This window comes from Carassius auratus, chromosome 5, assembly GCF_003368295.1.
Source record: "Carassius auratus strain Wakin chromosome 5, ASM336829v1, whole genome shotgun sequence".
In the NCBI taxonomy this organism is placed as follows: Eukaryota; Metazoa; Chordata; class Actinopteri; order Cypriniformes; family Cyprinidae; genus Carassius; species Carassius auratus.
The window spans coordinates 28,349,738-28,374,938 of NC_039247.1; the positions used below are offsets into that span (position 1 = coordinate 28,349,738).

The 25,201-nt window shown below is 36.3% G+C and overlaps 1 protein-coding gene across 1 annotated transcript; it reads left to right on the forward strand.

The window, feature by feature from the left end:
* Positions 1-12,188: 12,188 nt before the first annotated feature.
* LOC113069496 (uncharacterized) lies at positions 12,189-20,476 on the forward strand. The gene is made up of 6 exons (XM_026242600.1): positions 12,189-12,432; positions 13,487-13,529; positions 16,965-18,028; positions 18,409-18,564; positions 19,385-19,483; positions 19,919-20,476. The coding sequence occupies exons 3-6, from the start codon at positions 16,979-16,981 to the stop codon at positions 20,213-20,215; spliced, it is 1,602 nt and encodes a 533-aa protein (XP_026098385.1). The 5' UTR covers positions 12,189-12,432; positions 13,487-13,529; positions 16,965-16,978; the 3' UTR covers positions 20,216-20,476.
* Positions 20,477-25,201: the final 4,725 nt, after the last annotated feature.

The window sequence follows — 25,201 nt, forward strand, 5'->3', positions numbered from 1 at the left end:
AGGCTTTGAATCAGTCTTATCTTTCCTCCCAGGGACGTTCAGCGGTAGAAAGGCAGAGAATGCTGAGATGACTGAACCTGCTTCAAAAACCTGTCTTATTGAGCAGCTGTGGCGCGGCGGCACGGGGCTATCGGCCATCTACACCCCGACATCAAAGACGCTCACCAGCACTTCTCTCATGGGTCTGCGACAATGTTTAAATGAGCTGAATGCAAGATTAGATTGTCACTCAAATGACTTATTAGGAAATAATTCGGTGTGGAAGACTGACACTGCCAATAGAAGTGCAAACCTAACAGAGCAATGGCACATGACCCTGACACGTCAAGGAACTTGAGTTACATAAGCTGACTCTTGAGCATTTTTGATGTTCTCTCTCTAACATTAGTTAACTACTTAAGTTAACATGATCTATGAACAAATAATACCTTTGCAGCATTTTATTCATCTTAGTCAATGTTAATTTCAACATTTATTATTTAAATCAAAAATTGTGCTAGTTAACATTGGTTAATGCACTGTGAATTAGCATGAACCACAAGTGAATATTTTCATGAATTAACATTAACAACGATTAATAAATACTGTAATAAATGTTTTGTACATTGTTCATTCGTGTTACTTAATACATTAACATTAACTAATGGAACACTATTGTAAAGTTTTACCAAAAAATTTAGTGGTTTTAAAACAATGAAATGTTCAAATCACGGTATACTTTTAAACCGTTAATCGGCCCGGGCCTAATAGTTACAGCACACAAAAACACAAACACACCTCAGTACAAGCACAAACTAACTTAATTATTTATTTGATAAATTCAGGCCAACAGCTCTTTGCAATTAAACATCCACTGATGAATAAAAGCTGCATATAACAGAGTATGACTGGCGGAAACACGTGTAGGCCAGCTCACATGTGGAAGATGATTATTCTGAAACAAAGGAAAAGTCAAACTTTTGTTTAGTTGTGATTAAAGAGCCTTGACAGCTGACATAAAAATATTCATGGAACATGTTTTTATGTATCTATTCCTGACTTGGAACAGAAGTGCAGTGCTATATTTAGTTAGCCTGTGTTGTTTTTGTAAAGAGTAAACACTGTGATATGATGCATTCTGAATAAACGAGCCTTGTATTTCTGTTGTTTTATATATGATGTGCATAATGTTTTCAATAAATCCATTTTCTTATATATTATATATATGGCAAGCCGTTCAGGAAATAATTATATTTATAAAATTAAGTCTGAATATATATAGAATGAAAGTCTGAAAATATAAAATGAATGTCTGAATATATGGAATAAAAGTCTGAATATATGGAATGAAAGTCTGAATATATAAAATGAAAGTCTGAATATATAGAATGAAAGTTTGAATATATAGAATGAAAGTCTGAATATATTAAATGAAACTCTTAATTTATTTGAAAGTGTGAATATGTGAAAAGAAAGTGTACATTTGACAATTCTCACTGAATAATGTGTAGCTTGTTTTAGCCTTTTGAATTGTGATTCATTTAAAATGTCATTCACAGAAATTTTCCAATACTTTCATGAGCTACAAGACTTTTTTGCAACAGTGGGTCATACTCCAAACAACATAAACAATTTGGAGCCTACATCACGTCATCTCGAGGATCATATTTCCATTCTTGCAACATTCTTAGCAGTTATGGACAGTCATGTTCAACAAAATGTTGCTGAAAGAACCTTATGCATCATTCTCGAAGGAATTTATGAATCTCTTAGGGAAATGTTGGATGAAATAGTCCTCCAGGTAGAAGCTGATACACAAGTGCATGGTAGAAGTGCACATTCTTCATCACAGAGAGGAAGGCTGAGGTGAGTGATGATAACTGATTGTACTTTAGCCTCTTTGCAAGTTGCAAACAAAATAATTAATACAAGTTATGCATTAACACTTTGTGAATTAGCACATTTTTGTTATTTTGTTTTTTTCTCGTTTGAGGTACAACAAATCAGCTGCTCTGTTGAGTCACATGCGGGACTTAGCTGGATGGCCATTTAGCTGGATGGCCATATCACGAATGTTGTCTGTAAACATTCGAACACTGTACAACCACAGGAGACAACTTGGTTTAGTGGACCATGGGAGTTTCACAAGCATTTCAAATGATGATCTAGATCGTCATATTACTGAGGTTCTTCAACAAACCCCTGGATCAGGAGAGACATACATCACTGGTAGTTTGAGGGGAAGAGGGATCAGAGTTCCGCGATGGCGAGTACGAGAGCGTTTAAGAATCATAGATCCAGTGGGGAGAGCCTTAAGAGGACGAAGGGCTATTCAATGGAGGGTCTACAATGTCTCTGTCCCAAATCAATTGTGGTATGTGTTTTGTAAATTTATAATTACTCTCTAGCTGGTTAATGAAGCAAGATTGCTGCTGTTGTAAAATCAAAATGAAAAAGTGAGATAATGCAACATATGAAAGTATAAGCATGAAAAAAATTATATTTAGATTAATACATTATTTATATTATTAGTATTTATTTATATTTCTAACAACAGTTTTTTTGGCAAGAAAAAGACAACAAAGCCGTGGTTTATATATGTGGTTTATAAGAATAAGAATAACGATAATAATAACTAGGAATTCCAGAAGCCTTAGTCTGGATCCAACCCTTAAATGAAGAATCAAAAACCTGAGAAGAGACGATGCAAACCATCAGAAAACATACAGAATTACCAAAATTTGCCATATGTTAAATACATTCAGTTTCCACAATATATAAATGTATTGTATAAACTTGATTTGCTGTTCTGCAAGAGGTATGACAGAATACATTAGTTACTGATTAGCTGTTACTTCAATAATTACTTAATAGTTATACAGTAAGAAACAGTATTTAAGTGTTACTATTATGGTTGTTGCTGTTGTAAAATCATCATGAAAATGTGAGATACCGATACATAAAAAAAAAGTAAAAGTATATACAGGAAGGAGGAAGAAAAATACAAAAAAGTTACACTTTGATCCAATGTGGTTTATAATAATATAAATAATTCTTATTTCAGGCATATTGACACAAACCACAAGTTAAATCCATGGAGATTTGTGTTTCACGGTGGAGTTGATGGCTATAGCCGCTATATTACCTACCTGAGATGTTGCACAGACAACAGAGCATCAACTGCCTTGCAACTTTTCCAAAATGCAGTGGATCTGTTTGGACTCCCACAACATGTCAGGGGTGATGCAGGTAGTGAGAATATTGATGTTGCAAGGTTTATGATTGAGAATCGAGGGGCAAACAGAGTAAGCTTTATGGTTGGTTGTAGTGTTCATAATCAACGCATCGAAAGATTGTGGGCAGAACTTAACAGGGTGGTGTCAGCTTATTTTAAAGATCTTTTCCTTTTCATGGAAAATGTTGGCATTTTAGATAGCAACATCCCACTTCACATTACGGCTCTTCATCATGTTTACCTCCCAAGAATAAACAGATCTGTTGATGAGTTTATAAGCCAGTGGAACCACCATAGTTTAAGGACGATGGAAAGCCACTTCCCACTGCAACTTTGGAGACCTGGAATGCTCCAACTTCCTGAAAATCAAGGACCACTCAATATTGCACATCTGCAAAGACCTTATGATCATCGCCGGTGTCATCATGAGTTAATCACAGTAAATCCCTTGACTGAATATAACTGGAATATAACTTTTTTTTTTTTTTTCGCAGCATGTAACTTGCTTGAAATAAATACTTAGTCTGCTAAGTAATTTTGGTAATGTTTATCACATTGAAGTTATTGTGGTGACAGAAAAATGCATTAGCATGTAAAATTATGATTTAAAAACAAAATACACTTTTCTTTCACGATGAACCATTGAACATTATCACCATATAAATAGTGTATATTATATGATGCATCCTTGTAAACGTTGTAACATAACCCTGTTGTTCAAGGTGAAACCTGTATTTTAAGTTATTAAATCCATTCATTTTATGTAGTTTTGTGTAGTGTCATTTTGTAACTACAGTATATTATATAAAATGAGAATAAATGTTACATTAAAACGTCTTGGATGCACAAGTCCCACCACTGTAGACACAAAGAAAAATATAAGCCAGTGCACAAAAAGTAAGAACAGAAAAACATTTATTTAAAAGAAAGCCATACAAAGCCTAAAAATAAATAACAATTTTGTCGTAACAATGAAACCGGGGAACATGGCTGTTCAGGTTAGAAGACTGGAACATATAGCTTGAAATACATCTTAAAATGTAATGAAGAACTTCAATGTCTTTTATTGTTTTTTCATGTGCTGTTACAGTAAATACAGAATGTTGGTATCAATGAATAACAGTGAAATAACAGCAATAGCATAAACAATTTAACATAACTCAAGCTCTACATGCCTCTAAAAAAATTACCTCTCACGCTCTTCCAAATCCTGGTGAATTGCGTATTGCCAAATCCATGTCAGATCTGAAAGCAGTGTACACTGCATGAACTGCTATGCGTAGAAATATTTTCACAAGTACTGGCCACTGGAAATCGGGAACAGGTAATGAACTCAAGTCTTGGCTTTCCTCCAGAGAGACATTGTTTTCAACTGTAAAACAACAAAAAAAAGAGTACCACAGGTCTATGTTAAATGATACCACTGGAGTAATGCTAAATTGTTATAAGAGTAGTTATATTTGAAAGGGTTGCTCATAATGTCACATGCAACACTAACAACAGTCTGGTGAGTATAAAGAGCCATTTAGCAGAATAAAAGATAGAAGTTGGTGAAGACTGTAGCAAATAATATTTCTCCAAGCCTCTGTGTATAAGGCAAGGTTCAAAAAGAAATGATTGATCGAGTCAGTGTGGAAGAACTTGACTGGTCTGCATAAAGCTAACTCCAAATCCCAGCTGAACATCTCTGGTGTGTTTTAAATGTGGACCTTGAGTCAAAAACTCATCACCAAACACCAATGGCATGTATATGGACAAACGTATTTGGACACCCCCTTCTGTAGAACAGAAAAATGCACTTCCAAAACTTTGGCAACAAAGATGGAAATATAATTCAGGTATATAAAAGTTGATTGCCATCTCTGTTGCAACAGTTTTGGAAGTGTCTGAATGAATGTACATTGGGGATGACCCAATACTTTTGGCAAAATTAGCTTTAAATTTTATATGAATTAATTTATAGTACATAAACACCAATTCAAACATTGCAATATAAATATATATATATATATATATATATTCAAAAACTATTTTTGAAAATAACGGACTGCGTTGAAACTTGAAATACTAAACTTACTTTCAGCATCCTGAGGATAGTCTTGCCAGAAAGCCAGGTTCCGGCACTCTGCTTGAAATGCATTACTCCCTCTTTCAGAATGAATGATTTGGAAAAGATTCTCCACATCATTTGCGGTTAAGGCCTTTTCAGCCTTCACAAAATGGCACTTTGACTGAACAGGATAGTTTTGGAGAGCATCTAGGACACCCAGAGACGTTAAGCCATCTCTGAACCTAATAAAAAGGAAACACGCTGTAATGTGTAGTTTATGTGATTTGAAACATGTAGCACTAGTATTTTTCATTTTTAATTAGATGAGGTTCCACAATGAATTATTATGCCCACCTGTACTGGTGCACTATAAAATGGAAGTTGAGGTCAATCATAAAATTTTCTTATACTGTAGGCACACTTTTTTAGCAACTCAAAAACTTTTGTTTGTACATGCTTTCCTCTTCTATCTCTTGTATTTCTGCGATTTTACAGCCATTAAACTATATTTAATTTTTCTGACAAAGTACAATTACATTATGTGTTCAGATATAAACATACCTTTCAAATGGTGCACGGGTCCGCTGAAGGACATACCAATGAGCCAGATCCAAAGCAGTCTCCTGTTTGTTTTCAAGTGTTATGTGTACATTGTGACCAGCAAGACTGATTAAGCTAGCAGCCTGTGCAACTGCATCTTGTAGTTGTGAATCAGTCTGGGCCTGTAAGATCTAAAAATATATATAAAAAAACATTGTTTGAATGAAAATATACAACTATTAGCTGTAACGTCAATGTTAATGAGTGCATGCAAAAAGAATAATTTATATCAAAATACAATATAATTAAAGTAAAATATGCCTACCGACTGCAACTGTGACCTTGTTTCTTCATCGGTAATATTTTTTAACCTTTACATTGTCAGGGCCCTTTTGAAGACACTCATACATAAGTTCAGACAGGAAACATGGACTCTGCCCCCCATGGGCAATTGACATTGCCATGATCTGGCCAGCATAGAATTATGCATTGTCTTTCATCGCTATTATCAAATGAAATTAAAACATCATTGTCATTGTAAGTACAACATTTGAAGATTCTTAAATTTCCTACTAAATAATTTCAGGTACAATATATTTAGGAAACCAAAAGAAATCCTTTACTTGACATCAATATGAATTTATAAGTAGTGTACCTTTGGAGTTGCATGTGAGGACTTTGGCATTAGATGGTCCTTCAAAGATGCCAATTTTGTCCTTGATTTCATGTAGACAGAGTCGGAAAATCTCCCGAGTAGGTCCTCCATTGTCCACAGCACCCTCAGATGAACCATAGTCATCAGTAAACTTAACATCCACCTTCTTCTCGGGTGAAAAATTGGATCTGCCCATTGCTCTGGATGTTCCATCCCACACATTTCTTCTTATGATATTGAACCGTACAATCCTGTCATTATTTACTCTAGAACCAGTCTGCTCCATTATTCTCTCTAAAGTCATCCTTGAATCACAGAAACAATAATAAACAATAAAACAATACAAAAATGACAATGGTAACTAACTCCCCAATAATGTAACATACAAAAATTATATATTTTTATTTTATATATTTTATACACTTTTACACCATGAATTAAACAACAATTTATTAAATATAAACAATATTATAAATATTGCTGAAACAATAACCACAGAAAAGATTTGATATGAGACATTTTGCACTCATAAATATATTTCTGAATCATTTAGGTGGTATTTGTTTATTGCTACGAGTCTAGGAAATTAAGCTATTGCTATGATACATTAGAATTAAACATTTCTACATAACATCTTCTACTGACCTCTCATTTGTGCTGGACTCTAAGGACCTTGATATGGCTTCCTGGAGATCAGCGTCATCGGAGAGGTATTCTTCCTCAAATAGGTCAAGGTATGTACAAATTTTTTTATATATCAATATTTTATAATGAACAATGTTTAAGTACATATATGATGTTAACAGAAATAGCTGCATTACTACAGGACAAATATCATCCTAGATGTAATAATAATATTGTCTACTGCTGAGTGACTATTCTAACACAAAATTGTTAGAATACTAATTGTTACTGTAAACAAGGCCTACTGACGTTAAAACCTGACCATGACAATCCTGTATAAAAAGAACATGTACCTGTAGGTTGTGCTGGGTGCATTGGTTTGGGTGGGACTATGGGATGCCTCAGAGGTGTTGCTAGCAGAGAAGCATGGTGTGTGTCCAGTGCCACTGATAGTGGGACCAATCGAAAAGGTGTGTGTAGCCACTAGAGAGCAAAGTCCACTAAAGGAGTAGAGCTTTCTCACAATTGGCTCCCAAACTCTGGAATAGCCTTCCTGATAATGTTCGGGGTTCAGACACACTCCCTCTTTTTAAATTTAGGTTAAAAACACATCTCTTTCGCTAAGCATACGAATAATGTATCTCTTAAATTGTGAGTGTAGTTGCATCTGATCAAATGCACATTTTTATTCTTTAGCTTGGGTTAAAATAATTAATTTTAGTTTGTTGGAACAGAAGCTATGCTAATGATGTCTCTATTTTGTTTCTATGTTTTGCCATGGGATTTACATCCCGTGGTAACTAGGATTTACACAAGCTCCAGTCTGGATCCAGAACACCTCAGAAGAGATGATGCTGACCCTCAGAGGACCTCAGATGATGCTAACCTTGAATCAACAAACAGAACTAACAATTATTGCTAGTGTGACTGCATCATATAATAACTATTACTTATTAATAATATTAATAATGTTCATCACCTGTCTGACTACGTCTTGTCTAATTTTTCTACAAATCATGTCATACGTGCACAAACTGACAGTCACCACTTATAAGCTACTACTAAATGTTGTAGAAACATAATTTTCTGTAATGTTGCTTTGTAACGATTTGGATTGTAAAAAGCACTATACAAATAAACTTGAATTGAATTGAATTGAATTGAATTATGTATGCACAAGGAGTCTAACAACATCCGGTGCACCACAAAGAGATGTGATCTCACATCACCAAGTCCATGTGCGATTGGAGAAAAATAAGAAACCAGAAGACTAAATCCAGAAGAACTGTGTGTCAAATATGCTTGAAGAAAGATCTAACAAAAAATGCTGTAAATTTTGGATGAAAATAATAATTTCCAAAAATAATGAAAATATTTAACTTAACAATTAACTACTATTAACTAAATCATATTAAAGTTTGTGTTTCGACAGCTTTTGTCCTTGGTACACTTGCAAGTAGTTTTGCAGGTGAGTTTCTTCAAGCATCTTCTAGGTGTTTGGTGTCTGGATTTAGTCTGTCTCAGTTCATTCATGTAATCACATATGCACTTGATGATGGTGAGTTCAGATCTCTGTGTTTTGCAGACCAACTGTTGTCCTTGTGCAAACAAAAGTCTAATTTGATTATTACACTTCATGTCAAAAGAAATGTTTTGAAATATGAATTGATATTTCCTATATACACAATACAGCAAAATATATTAATAACTGGCTTATAGCAATTTTTGGAGGCTCAAAATTCTAGGGTGCATACGAATTTTGACAATACTGTAATTTAAAATAAATAAAAAAATCTTCTGCACTACTTACATATCCTTTCTCTTCACTTAAAATGACCTTGTCAGGCCTGACATAAATGGACTTCTGATGAAAAAGTTTTTTCAGAAGGTCTCCACCTAAAGTCTGTTTGGAAGTCAGGGATGGCTCCACTAATTTGTTGTGGCACGACATCAAGATTTGTAATCTGACGAAATAAAAAGCACACTGTATATGAAACTTATTTTGAAGCAAGAAAACCACACAACAGTACATGGAAAGGTATGGTTTCAATACACCATTTGTCTACACATTCAAATTTTTATACTGTCAGTTTATCAGTTGGTCAGTTAATATAAATTTAAAAGAATTAGATATTTACAACCATAATGTATTGGCAAAATCCAATATTTTGTTAATTTTGTTACATATCACAACAAGGTATATTTATCAAAGCACATTATATTACTAGTATTACTGCAAAAATATAAAATAAGTAATAAATGTGATTAAACACAACTAACGTTTACTTGCATCCCTTGACAACTGGCTGGAAGGCTGATGTTATAGTCTGCATAACTTTGTCGGCGTCCCAGTCACAGCCTAATTCTAAGGCAGATTTTATATGACCATTTTCAAAAAGCCAAGCTTTCTTGGCACGCCTTGGCACATGTGTAGATGTATGGTCTGGCAGGAGAATAACTTCTTTGGTGAAAGACTGAGCCACCGGACGTAAACTGCCTAGTGCCTGAAACCTTAACATTAAAGAAAATCAACATATTCAATTCAATTAAATATGTATGTACTTTATATTAAGTTATCTTTTCTGTTTATAAATTGGAAGCTGTGTTAAATTAATTTATTGTAAAATGTAGTTGATATTAAGATTTATTTTTATCTAGTTTATAGACAACATTTGTGCACAACCATATGTCATTACAGCAGTGAAAAACCCAAAAACTACTAATTCCAAAGTTTAACTACTTAAGCCTCATTATTCTACATTACATTTAAAGATGTACAATTGTCTACATATGAAATCACACTTAACATATTTCTGAATTTTGCTATGACAAAAACTCTTATCACTCCCAATTAATTTTGTTCTTACCTCTTATGTCTAGGGCCCTTTCGAGTGAACGGGCGAAGATTGTAGATAGCTGTGGGTGGTCCCTGTGAGGTAGAAGGCATGTTTCTTTCTGTAATGTTTGCTTGATAAGCAGGATCTCCCTGGGCTGTGAAGTTCACCGCATTCGCTCTTCCGCGGTGAAATAGTGAATAAATTTCTTCATCAGTAGAACGATGTTGAGGACGGATGCCAGTATTTTGGCCCGTACACGCATTCGCAAGGGTGTTAATTAGATGATCGTTACTTAAAATTGCTGCTACTTCCGTGCGGACTCGCTCATTGCTCTAAATGTGTAAAATAGTAGATGAATAACACAAGATGGCGCTGATAACATCAGATATTCAGAAATTCGTTTTATATATTCAGACTTTCATTCCATATATATTCAGAAATTCGTTTTATATGTTCAGACTTTCATTCCATATATTCAGACTTTTATTATATATATTCAGACTTTAAGTAAACTTTCAACTTTTCATCCCTCTTGTGTCCATTTGTATTTCAGTCAGTAATTGTCAAAATCATTTCAACCCAATGGCTATCTCTCATCTAGGAGGTAATATTATTAAAATAATTTAGTCTTCCTTGACCGATGTCTCCATATCTGCCTTTCATTAATTACTGCTGATTAAAAAAGCCTCTGAATGAGCCAAAACATGCCCTGGATGCCAGCCAAATGAAAGTGGCCCTTTAGAAATTTATGGATGTGTGACACTGAAATCTGATGCACACTAATTTGGCAACAGAAACATGATGAAACACACAATAAGTTTGAACCCAAGCAGACGGGTAGATGGTTGTTTACTGTGACTACCTCATATCTGCACTGCAATGTGTGCTGTGGAAATACACGTCTCATAAGAAAACACTGTTCTACTGACTTTTATGCAAATGCCTCAATAACTCACTCTGGTGCTGCTATCAACTCTGTGGAGCACAAAAAGACAATATAGAAAAGAACATTGACGACCAAAAGCAGCTACGAATTGTAATGAAATAAAATGAATCACATTTTATAAAGGTTAAAAAATAAAACTCTAAATATGCAGTACCATTCAAACCTAAAACAGTAATATTGTGAAATATCATTACACATATTTATCTATATGAATACAATGTAAAATTTAATTTATTGCTGTGATCAAAGCTGCATTTTCTGCATCATTACTCCAGTTTAATTCTAATATGCTGACTTATTGCTAAAGAAGCATTTCTGATTATTATCAATGTATAGCAGCATTTATTTGCAATAGAAATTTTTGTAACATTATAAATGTCTTTACTGTCACTTTCGATCAACTTAACGCATCTTTGCTGAATTAGTATTTATGTAACTAACAGACTAAATAACTATGTAAACTATTTATTTATTTATGTATTTATGTATTTAATGTTATAATTATAATTATAATTATAATTATTATTTATATTATTTATTTATTTATTTATTTTTAAATCATTTTCTGTTTTAAATTCATTTTAAATAAGTAAATTTTTTTTGTAATTTAAAAAGTTTTAAAATTTCTTGTTTTAATCTTGTTATTATTTTCTTCATTATTATTTTACTTTCGTTCAGGGCCGTGCAGAGACCTTTGGAGGGGCAGGTGCTCAAAGTATAAAAGGGGCACATGGAACAAGGCTTTAAATTGCGCTGTTCAAAATATCAATACAGCAATATATTGTGATGCATTCCTTGCAGATTCACATATCGATATGGATGGTTATGTATTGATACAGCAGCAAATGCTTTGATGCAAAGAAACAATAGAGAAGACAATTTTAAGTTTAAAATAATAACAGCTCTGGGATTAGAAACTGAAATGTCTTAAATTGTCCCAACCTGATGGCTTTTTCTTCTCTGTTTCAGCATTAATCTATTATTTTAACCATCACTACTACTCTTGCACCTAATCAATAAGTCCACCTTAAATACTGATACAAAACATAAAAAAACTGATCCACTGGAATATAGTGATTAATATTATTATTACTGTTGTAGTTGTTATTGTCTAAAATTGAACACCTTTGCAATGTAAACACACTGTAAAAAGTGCTACACCCACAAAGTAGGTTTTAAATACTTTAAATATTTTTAATGTAGTTTATTTTATCTGTTTTATACAAAAAAATAATAAATACACTTCCTCTTTACTTAAAATATATCCGTTTTTATATAACAATATATTTTAAATAAAACTTTTTCAATTTATTTGGGTAGCTATTTGTATGTTGTTGTTGTGTACAGGAAATGTCATAAAAGTGAGTTGGCATACACAATTTATTTGAGCAGCTGTCGATGTGGCAGGTGTGTTCATCAAACGTAAATATTTTAACATTTTTATAAGTTGCCATTATTCCTTTTTCACTGGCGGGAACTTGCCCAGGCAGATGCAGCATATCGTCCTCGGCACTTCAACGGTCAGTTCGCTGCAGCGGATCTGAATTTCAGGGACTGAATAACACGGTAAGTTGAGCAAATTTAGCCGATTAATTGGTGATGTAAAGTCACGCGAAATCGCTTATCGTTACTCCACTAGGGAGCTGAGGTTGGGTTTGCAAATTGTACTGTATAACTAGCTATCGTGCATACATGGCAAGCTAAGTTTGCTGCACAGTGGCAACGATCGGCAGACAATGTCGGTTGAGACCGTGTTTTTGACATGAAATGAAATAAGTGCTGTAATCCAGCACGTGTTTTGTCTAGGACTTTTGCTTAAAACCGTTTAATGTCAAATATGAATTTAAATTAATGCTAACTAACGATAAAATTGAAGCCAAAGTTAGCTTTAAAACACATAATACGCGTGACTACAGCACTGATTTAATTTCATATTAATAACTGTCTCCGTTGGGGGATTCAGCTGTCGTGGGGTGCTTGTGTTATCAGCAGCAGAGATGCTAGCTCACCTGTTACTAGCAGCCTGCTTACATGTAACATTTAGGTTGGACGTGTTTAAAACCGCAGATATGTAGGTAATAATTAGTTGCTCAGATGCCCTCAGTTATTTTTTTAGATCGCACAGATTAAATTTCGGGATCATATGCGATCGAAACGGTCGCAATTTTGAGCCTTCAGGCAATAGTTTTGTGGGCAATTAATGGAAAGTAATGGCGCTTTTTCACTGCATGTTACGGTTGACTTTTTTCCCCCATTGGGTACAGTACCTGGCTGGTACTTTTTTTTTATTATCAATTCGGTTGAGGTTCAACCTTTTACTGTCTATGGGTTCAACTTTCAAGTGAACCGAGCCGTTACCTAAACGTGACGTGTAAACTCTACTGATTACTGATTGGCCGGTGAGAATCGTCACTACCTGAGTCGTGACAGTAGAGGCTGCGCAACTATAGACGTGAATAATTTTTCAGTTTTTTTTTAATGCTGCATAGTCAATTAATGACAGATTTGTTTGTTGAAAACAAAAACTATTGATAACCTATTACTTATTTATTATATTAAGTTATATTTATTTACCACTGATTTGTAACCTTATTCTAACATGCATTTTCCTGGTCTTTAGATACCCAAGCGCTTTTGTTACCTGGGGTCTTCGAGCTTCACAGGTAAGAAAAACTACAGGATATATACATATTACAGCTATAACTATATGATCACCTTTCTGTATCTTCCTCCCCACAACAAACACCAAAAATCACCAAATAGAGCAGTTTCTTATTATCAGTCAGTCTTTCTCTGAGGCAGTTTGGTAAGCTGTCAGTTGCCACTAACATTTACTCAACTTTAAATCCTTAATCTAGTTAAATATACTGTACAACTAAATACTACCAGGCTTTAAAAAGTGTATCATAAAAATTCAACATAACAAAATCTAATGCACCATTAAACTGAATAAAATGACAAATTTCTTTCAAATTTGATCTTGTTGAAAACACTTAGAATAATGCAAGTACACAACTGAAAGTATAGAAGTGTTTTTTGTAGACATTTTAATACAAAAAGTTACATATTGCTTTAAATTATTTCAGTGTTAATAGTCTTGGCATGAACCTGAGGGGTTTCATCCTTGTATCATTATTATCCTTAACATTTGTAAACAAATAGGTGCTTCATACTATTGTAACTGCAAAGTTTACCTAAGATGTCATTATATGCCTTTAATTTCCTCTCTGATTTATGTAGCCACAGGTAAAAATGAGTTGGCTATGCAAAAGATGCAGTGAACACTTACCAACCAGAAGTGACATTTTGAAACATTATAGACTCCATCATGGAACTTTCAGCCATAGTCATTCATTACCATGCATATACTTGGAATGTCCATGTTCTTTCAAAACTTGGAGTGGTTTGCATTCACATTTGTCTCGATGCCATGTGGAAAGTCAGACACAAAGACCTGAGACTGTCCTGTCCTTTACATGCCTGGTGTGTAGGACACAAGGGTTTCCAACAGAGAGAGAATATTTTGCACATGTTGGCCATCACCTTAAAAGTAATGAGACTGTTGAGTGCATGTTTGAAGGGTGTGATTTTCAAACCAATATTTATGGTACATTTACAGCACACAAACACAGGAAGCACACTCCTCATATTTTGAGTGATTTTAAAGGAGCTGTTCTTTTGGAAAAACAAAATGAGGTACCAACTTTTGAACCAGATAACACTAGAGCCACCCATGATGAGAATATGGATGAAGGTAGTGGAGAAGGAACCAGCTCAGGTGCACATTCTGTGGAAAAGGATGACAGGCACTTATTTGTGGACCATATCGCTTCTTTCCTGCTCAAACTGGAAAGTGTGCATAATGTCTCAAACAGGTGTATAGATGAATTAATAGATGAAATGCAGTTTGTGTCATCAGCATCCATACCTGTTATCAGAGACTTTTTTGAATCACACTTGCAAAATAATAATTGTGTGATTGATAGCACAGTAGTCACATCTTTATTTGAGGATTTAAATGAATCCAGCCCCATAAGCATGGCTTTTGATAAGGCTGGCCCGCTGTCGTCAGCTTTCAAAAGGAGACGGTACTTCCTACAAAGGTTTAACGTTGTAGAGCCAGTTGAATATATTCTTGATCCGAATGAAAATAAGAGTTTTCAGTATGTTCCGATCCTTGAATCATTGAAACAAATTTTAAACAATGAAGATATCAGAGAGAAGATGCTCACAGATAATGGACAGTCAAGTATTCCTGCACAGTATAGATCATTCCGTGATGGTGCCATTTATAGAGAGAGTGATTTTTATTCTGAAGAGCAGAGAATCTGTATATTCCTTTATGTAGATGATTTTGAGGTATGTAATCCCTTAGGAACATCTCGAAGGAAACATAAGATAACAGCCGTGTACTGGATATTGGGAAATATCCAATCCTGTTTTCGGTCCACACTAACTTCAGTGTATCTTGCACTTTTGTGCAAAGCTAATGATATTAAAAGATTTGGCTATGCAGAGGTTCTCAAGCCACTCTTGGATGACATAGCTTTACTGGAACAAGATGGTATTTTGGTTCCTGTCCTTGGGAAAACTGTCAAAGGGACTGTTTACTGTGTAGTTGCTGACAATCTTGGTGCACATTCAGTTGCTGGCCTTGTTGAAAGTTTCTCAGGACCATACATTTGCAGGTTCTGTCTTGGAGAGCACATTGACTTTCAAGAAAAGGAAGTGAGATCAGGTGCTTTTCACATCCGGACAAAGGAGGATTATTCCGTTCATGTTAAGACTCTACAAGCAGACCCTGCATTACCCCACTGCTTTGGTGTGAAAAGGCCTTGTCCACTGACAGAGAAACTAAACCATTTTCACATGGTTGAGGGCTATCCACCTGATATTTTGCATGACCTTTTTGAGGGGATAATTCCTATGGAACTAGCACTGTGCTTTAGTGAGTTCATAGCCAAAAAGTACATCACACTTGACGAGCTTAACAACACAATCAAATCATTTCCTTACAAGTGGGGAGATAAGACAGACAGTCCACAGCCCATTCCCATTGCATTCCCCACTCGAAAAAGTATCGGAGGAAATGCCCACGAAAATTGGACCCTCATCAGACTGCTTCCACTAATGATAGGACACAAAATACCACTGAATGATCCTGCATGGAATGTAATCATGTGTCTCAAAGACATAGTTGAACTTGTGGTAGCACCAACCCAAACTGAAGCAAGTTTGTCATATCTTGATGCAAAGATTTCTGAGCATCGGCTTAGATTACTTGCTGCGTTTCCTCAGGTTAAGTTGATCCCCAAACACCACTTCCTGGAGCACTATCCAATGCTCATTAAAGTGTTTGGTCCTGTCATTGCATTTTGGACGATGCGATTTGAGGGAAAACATCGTTATTTCAAACAAATTGTAAGACATACAGGGAATTTCAAAAATGTACTATTTTCCCTCGCAACCAAGCATCAGCTGATGATTGCACACCATCTGCATGCAACTACAACAGTTCCCACGTTCAGTACTGCCAGAGTATCCCAAGTGCCCGTGGCTGTTTTGCATACAAATGTACATAATGCAATACGAAGAGTGTCTCCAGGTCAGACTACTGTACATCTTTCCAACACTGTGTCAGTTTATGGAACTACATACTCTAAAGGCATGATTTTGGCCTATGGGTCTACTGCAGGACTCCCAGACTTTATTGAAGTTCTTCAGATAGTAATTCTGAGAGACAAGGTCTATTTCATTGCTAAAGTATTCATTTCTTGGTATGATGAGCACTTTCGAGCATTTGAGCTGGAGAGCACAGAGCTTGTAGTTTTTGTTGAACAGAAGGATCTCACTGATGTATGTCCGCTCTCAGACTATAAGGTTGCAGGAAGGCGTATGGTGACGCTGAAGCGCCATATTTGTCTGGAATAGATAGATGTCTCATATAGCGTTTGGTATAATTCAAGTGGTACTGATGTATGCATTTTTCACAGTTCTCTTCGAGTTTCTTTGATATACCATTCGCACACAACAAAGAATGATTGCTAAACAATGCCAGACTGAATGTAAAAATAATGTTGTTTTGTCATCTTTTTAAGGCTACTTCATCAAAATGGATGCAGCTTTAAAGTTTCGAGTCATCCTGGACCATGACATAAAGAAACTTTGTCTTCCTGGAATGCCTCATACAGTTACGGAGTTGGAAGAAACAATAAAACAAACATTTGGAATCTCAATGGACATAAGCCTTCAGCGCAAAGACCAGGATTTTGATGACTTTGTTACTTTAAGTTCAATTGATGACCTGAATGATAGGGACACACTGAAGGTAGTGTATGTTCCACCTGTCGTTTTGTTTACAAAGGTTGACATTCCTGAGCTCCCAACAGAAGATTGCTCCGTCTCAAGATCAGTCACAGAAAATGACTCTGCCTCTCAACCATCAACATCAAGTGGCTCCATCTCTGCAGAATCTGATGACACTATAATACTCAGTCCCCATAGCCCTGGAATGCACAAACCATGGCCAACTGAGTTTCCTATTCCAAAGTTTTCATATAACACTGAACTAGTCCTTCAAAAAGGCAATGAAAACTACCTCAGAGATGGTTCCCTTTTATGCAAAGAGAAGGTCTACCCTGGTGTTAAGTCCAACATTCTGGAGTGTTTAGCTGAGCTCATCTTTTCTTACACTCCCTACCCAAGTGATGCACAACGTTGTGCAGTTGCAGAGGCTCTCATAAAAAAGAACCCATGTTTGAAGGAGCCTGGCTCCTTCAATGGTCTCTATGGATGGCAGCAGAGCCTGAAGTATAAAATAGGAAACTACAGAAGCAAACTTCGGATGCATGGGATTCCAGAAGTCTTGGTGAACTCTCTAAAGCGCAAATCTTCTGAAGACAAGCAACCAGCAAAGAATATAAAAAAACCACGGAAAGCTGAGGTTAACTACCTGCCCTCTCATCCAGCCGGGGAAACAGAAGATTCCCTTGAGAGTAACAGGCTGGAGTTGATTTCTGAGACAAAGAAAAAGAATAACAGCAGAGTTATAAATGAGATGATGTCAAGAACCTTCAGTTTGAGAAGACAGGAGATTGTAGGTCAAGCCCCAAGTGTTGCAGATCTTCTAGAAAGATGGCCTGCTCTCTTTAAACCATCACAGGTAAGGTCAACTCAGCAAAGTTGACTAGATGAAGTCAAATTCTTTGTCATTACTGGTATGTCTAAAAAATACAGTGCAGTATGCACTAAGTCAACAGTATCTTCAGTTAAATTTCACATTGCTCAGTAATGGTAAATGGCCCATAGTTGTGAAGACATGGCACATAAGGCAACACACTTGACTAAAGAATACATTTGATTCTTGCATTTTTCATACTTAAAAATAACTGTATAGTGAATATGTTCCTTTACTGCTTGACACGGTCCATGATTTCATTTGTTTGAAAACTAATTTGTATACAGAACTCTCATGTTGTTTAAATCACAGAAAAAACATATCACTTTTGGTATGTAACTAAGATTGTATAGTTCTCTTTACAGATCTGTGAAGAGTTCCTGAGAATCAGTGGCATATCACTTGAGTCTACATTTATGTCACAGTTGGACAGACATTCTCCAAAGCTGTTGTCACTTTTCAACGCAAAAGGAGGAGCCATCGGTCAAAGAATCAGGTTCCAAATGATGACACTCATCCAGGTAATTTTCCATCCAAAATGTATTCTCTATTATGTACTAAGTCATCAATATTTCACCATGTTCCTAATGGGAAGGATGGTGGTGTCTGTGTATCTGCAGCATATGTTAAAATCTACTGAGCCAGTTGTTATGACACATGATGAGCACATTCATACTACCCAGAGACTGATCATAACACCCTACATTGTCAGAACCCCTCCTCTCATTCTGTAAAGGACAACTACATGTAAGGAACTGTTCTAAGTGTAGTGTAGTTTAATTGGATAGTCAGCCCCAACGTTAGTGACAGTGAGTTAACATGACCTTCCTATTTTTATGATCTATTGTGAAAAAGTTTGCCCGAACATTCAGTCAAGTTACACTTCCTCTTTGTAGTCCAGGACTGTTTTTTTTGTTGATAGACATGCTGGCTGCATATGTACGTAAGTGATGCAATTCCCTCATTATTTTCCAAGAGTGTGCCTTGCTCCTAAGCAGTCTCTTTACACACAAAAGGTTCACTAAAACATGTTTAAGAAAGCATTTTAGGTGAGAAATAGACAATGTACTAATATAAGCTTGATTCTTATTGATGAACACAGCCTACTTGGACAGTTAAATCTCAATTTTGTGAACTGTCCCCCTTGACTTTTTTGAGTAAACAACATGCAAAAGTTTTTTTTTTTTTTTCTCTGAGATGCTGGTGGTAGTGTGAGATCTTATAGTACAGTGGTGTATGTAGGACATTTTACAGCAATTGAATGGTTGAAATAGAGAGGTTCTGTGGTTTGTGCTACTGTCATCAGGCCGTGAATTTTGATCAGATTTTACTTTTTGACAGGATCCATCTGCCTCTGTGGAGAAAAGGAGAGAAGTGGTCCTGAGATCCCTGATTGAGTACATGGGGGAGAGACAGGAAGACCTCATCAGTGTCCACCATGTATGTATTGGGCTTAAAGCTACTTGTCTATTTTTCTGTGTATATGTATTGCTTTTGTAATTATATGGGGTAATTACATTTGCTCTTGAAAGATATTTAAACTCTGTAGCTTAATAAACAGTAATGTGATGACCAATCAGGTATAGACAAGGACAATTGCATTGTTTAATTGTAATGTTTCCTTTGAATCAGAAAAAGACAACACATGCTACAGTAGATCATGATAGTATAGTACCCAAACTCTATGGCATTTTCTTGATAGACTTCACTCTGGTCACATGCTCTAGTCACAGTATCTGTCTAGTATCTACCAGCTTAAGCAACAAAATTAAAATTTTGACTTTGTGTCTCATCTGTATACTAGCTTTCTGTATATACATCTCATTACCTGTTTTTCTGACCAAACTCTTGATTCTTTTATGTCTCCACCAATAGAATCGTGATGAAACAGAGGTGCACGCTGAGCTTGGCAGTTGCCCACTGAAGATTTACATGTGCCATCAGCCTGACACGATTGGTATTATCATCGAAGGACAGCCTGTTGTCAGAGGTGTGCCAGACCTGGCGAAAGCATGCTGCCTTCTGTTTGGACTTACCTATGCCCTCGACCTCAAGTATCCCTCAAAACTAGTGCATACATTTGAGTTATATCAGAGACTCTTTGTGGGATTGGACCCCATGCGTCCCAAGCCATCATCCAAGTATGCAAATCTCCTCACCAAGTTGTCTTAGATGATTTCTCAATGTCATCTGTCATTGTTCCCCATCATTTGAAAACATGTAATCACTTGGGTAGGTGAGTTAAAACCAACTTAAGTGTACTGCAACATAATCAGATAATTTTATAATCTTCAGGGTGATTTAAATATTTGTCTCTGAATTTCACCAGTATTTTGATTTAAAATAATTAGTCTTAAAGATTAAAATTTTTTGTTGGTTTTTGACCTTAAAAAGAAAAATGCCACCGCTCTTCCCTCAAGCTTAGACGAGTTGATACGTACCTCTCCCATCTCAGTGTGTGCACTCAATCACTGTAGCGAGCGGTGCCATTATGCTAGTGTTTAACTTATTTTCAACCATTACTTAGGATCTAAACAGGTATGAATGTAGAAGCCACCAAACACTTCAATGTTTTCCCTAATTAAAGACGGTTACATGAGTATTTACACGAGTAAGCATGGTGACACAAAATATAATGCAGGGATTTTCTAAGTGGATAAAAAATTATAACTATAACATATGGCGGAAGAGCACTTCACAGCACTTCAACCTCGCACAGTAATACTAAAGTGCGATGGTTTTCCAGTTTTCATCCGGTTAGAAAATTGGCATGTTATATTTTGTGTCACCATGCTTACTCGTGTAAATACTCATATAACCGTCTTTAATTAGGGAAAACATTGAAGTGTTTGGTGGCTTCTACATTCATACCTGTTTAGATCCTAAGTAATGGTTGAAAATAAGTTAAACACTAGCATAATGGCACCGCTCGCTACAGTGATTGAGTGCACACACTGAGATGGGAGAGGTACGTATCAACTCGTCTAAGCTGAGGGAAGAGCAATAGTGGAATATGGAATAATTGTGGTGTTTTCCTTTGTCTCATTTGACGGATAAAAGTTGCTCAGGTAATATAATTTCCATGGTTATTTTACTTTTGTGTTCATTGTTCAGTGCCTTAATTAATGTGGACTTTGGAGTGTGTTCTGTGCCAATCATTACCTTATGAGGTAACGTTATATACTCAAACAGTATTGTGTGCTCAATTTGGGAGTTCTTAAAAATAATAGTTGTTCAAAATATAGAAATACTGCAATCATTTTTGACATTGCAATTCCAGTGTGATACAATGTGATGTTATGGCTCACATTTACCTTTATCCAAACATTGTAGATTGGGCAGTTTGGATATTTCACTTTACGGTTCAAAACAGGTTGAAAATACACTTATACAGTGTTTGTTTTATATTATTGTGTAAGCGCGGCCACATTTATTGGCTGTTTTGAAGTCACAGTGAAAAGTGACACTGGTTGACATGTTTAATAAATGTTATTGTCTTTAATCTATCTTCCCATCTTTTTTGTCTTCAATTGAATTTGTAATTTTTATTGACAAAGTCTATTTATGTAAAGTTTAGCACTGGAGTGCTCAAAATATAGACATTTAGATTTATTTTCTGAGGTTATAGCCAGGACTCAATTAAAATGTTTATTCACATATGATTAAGTTAATTTTAATAAGAACGTAAAGTTCATAAAACCTAATTAAAATGAGTACAGGTTACTTTGTAGCAACTCATAAATACGTTACCTGTACCAAGAAAAGTAAGTTTTTCTAACGGAGTAATACTAGTACTATGAGTTAACTCAACTTGATTTTGTTGGGTTTGAATTAAGTAATATTACAGAGTTTATTATACTTAAAAAAGGCTACAAGTTGACTCAACTTAAAACAGCCAATGCAGCCACTTGCCTCACTTTTTATAAGTTTGATCTAGGTATTACTTTTTACAGTGCAAATGACAGGCTACATTTGTTATTCATCTCCTTCACAGTGCACTTTGATGTCAGGTATATTATGCATTTTTTATTGACACTGATATTTTTACATTTATTTCCAGAGAGATATTATTGAGTTTACAGGCTAAAGTGGTCTTGCTGTTGAAAGTACTGTTGCTATTGTAGAAAAAAATATATATTTGCGTCACATTTAAAATATAATTATATAACAATTAATTCCTGAATTGTTTTTATTTTTATAATGATAATGAGAATGAGAGAATGAGAAAACCTGAATAAGCCTAACCAGTGTTGTGATAATTATTTTTAAAGCACTCAACGTGTTAAAAAATAAATAAGTACTGTAATATAATAAAAGTTTTGTCAAATAACATAAAAAAGACCAGACCCTTAGATGCCTGTGAAACTTTTCTCCCTCAAACAGCTAACGTTAGTGTTACTTTTACACTACAGGCTACACACAGTAACATATCTGCATGTTCTCACATCACATCGTTCTTGTAAAATAATAATAAGTAAATAAACATCAAAATCACTTCGCTGAGAATGAAACACCACTTACCAGCTGCCACGGTTCTGAAAATATCTTTGAGCAATTAAAAATGCGCGTGCAGCATGAGGAATCTTCCCGGTCAGGTGAAAGGTCAACATATTTTACATATTTTATATTTTTAACATATTTTATTCATGACTAAATTATTATTAATAAATTGTAATAATATTTTGATTGGGCGTTGACAAAAGGGTATGTTATTACAAAAAAAATTGAGGAAATTTTGCTTTGACAAAAGGGCACTTTTGTTGCAAAGGAGCAGGTGCTCAAGTGAACCGGTTCTTTCGGACAATTCGATCAAATAAACCAGTTGAAAAAAAAAAAAAAACGGTTCACCGGTTCTTTTGCGCTCGATGTAATGTCATTAGCGATGACTGCCCTTAATTCAAGCCTTCAGTTTACCCTCGCTTATAACATAAGCACAGAATCAGTTCAGAATCAATCACCAAAAGAACCAGTTCGTTTCAGACGAGCTGTGAGTCAGTCTGCTTCACACTGAATCACACATGCGCAGTATCATCAGCTCAATGAGCGCTTCAGAACTCCTGACCTGATATTTAGATATACTATTCTTCAATAAATATATTTGTTTGACAGGGAAGCTGTGCGCAAACAGGAATATATATTATTTAAAAAAAAAAAAAAAGCACCCCAGAAAAAAGGGCACTTTCTCTCCAGGAATAAAAAGGGCAGGTGCTCAAGCCCCCTTTGATGTCTATGTGTGCACGTGCCTGCTTTCGTTTATGTAAAGCACTTTGAATTACCATTGTGTACGAAATTTGCTATATAAATAAACTTGCCTTGCCTTTTAACTAAAAGTTGATCTGTTAGCCAGCACCCCCCAATGGTCTCCTTGCTGAACTCTGCCCTCCGACAGCCCAACCCCCCCAAACACACACACACATTCACACACACCATACACACAGACTCTTCACCCATCTTCATCACTACAACAAGCTTACAACAAGCAAAAAAAAAAAAAAAAAAAAACTGTAAACTTGTTATTAATTGCACTACTGTCTGTTCATCCAGGGACACTGAGTAATCCATTTGCACACTGAAATATTTTCTATGCACTTTGTATGCCAATTACAGAACATACTGAGATTGCTAGAAATGCAGCGTTTACAATGAATTCTGGTCATATGGTCAATTATCACATGTTAATGTGCTTATGGTCAGTTATAGAAATAGTAATCATATGAACATACAAACAAACACTTCAAGTTTTGGTTAAGAAACCACACTGGCTCTACACAGAGATTATAAATTCTCACGTGTTAGGTGTCGCTCAGCCCGCAGCTCTACAGATGTCTGTTAGCGATGGCACCATGCATCAGCACCCAGGAGGAGGCTAAACTCCTAGTTGATTGAGCTCTCACGCCTAGGGGGCATGGCAGGTATTGGTCTGATAAGTCTTGGATAAAGCTTTGAGATAGCTTTTCCCATCTGCGAGCCTCTGTAAAAAAAATAAAAATAAAATAAAATAAAAAGCTGGTCTGAGGTCCTGAAGCACTGAGTTCTGTCAACATAAATGCGGAGCACACGTACTGGACAGAGCAGTGCCAGGGCTGGGTCTGCCTCCTCCTGGGGCAGCGATTGCAAGTTCACCACCTGTTCTCTAAAAGTAGTGGGGGGAACTTTGGGCATTGCCAACTTTTGACCACTGCGAGGTCCCAAGAGGGAACTTGATGAGAACGAGGTGGAATGGCCCCTCTCAGGAACCTGATGACCAGATTATGCTTCCCAAGAGACTTACCATCAACAGGGTCATGGTGAGCCCAAATGGTCGCAACATAGACCTTCAGGGTGGAAGGAGACACCCTTTGTTCCAACCCTTCCTGAAGAAAGGAAAGCATTGACCCGATCAGGCATCTCCAGGGGTCTTCAAGACGTTAAGAACACCAAGTGCCGAAGAGGTTCCACTTCAAAGCATAGGCATGTCTGGTAGACAAGGCAATAGCCGAAGTGATGGTAGCTAGGTACCTAAACCTTCCGTGACCCATCCAGAACCCACACATATATGTTCCAAAGATCAGGATGTGGGTGCTAGAGGGTGCCCCGTCTCTGAGAAAGAAGGTCCTTCCTCAGAGGAACTGTTCAAGGAGGGGCTGTCACGAGGAGTACACGTTCGAGGAACCAAGTCCAGCCGGGCAAATAAGGCGCAACCATGAGGAACTCCTCCTCATCCTCCCTGATCTTGCACATACTTTGTGCAAGGCTAATTGGGGGAAATGCATACTTGTGCAAACCCAGCATCCAGCTGTGCACCAGAGCATCCATGCCAAGGGTGCCCTCGGTCAGGGAGTAAAACAAATGGCAGTGGGAATTATCTGGAGAGGCAAACAGGTCTACCTGAGCATCTTCCAAGTGTTCCCAAATCAGCTAAACCGACTAAGGGGTGGAGTCTCCATTCCCCAGGGCGAGACTGTTGACGTGGAAGCTCATCAGCTAACAATTGAGCCTATCTGGGATGTGAATGGCATGAAGTGACTTCAGATGCTTCTGACTCCTCAAGAGGAGACATGCGACGGTAACATAGACTGCTCTGACGGTTGATGTACACTATGGTCGCAGTGTTGTACGTATGAACCAGAATGTGCGTGTCCCTCAGCAGGGCCCTGAAGCGTTTCAGAGCAAGCCATA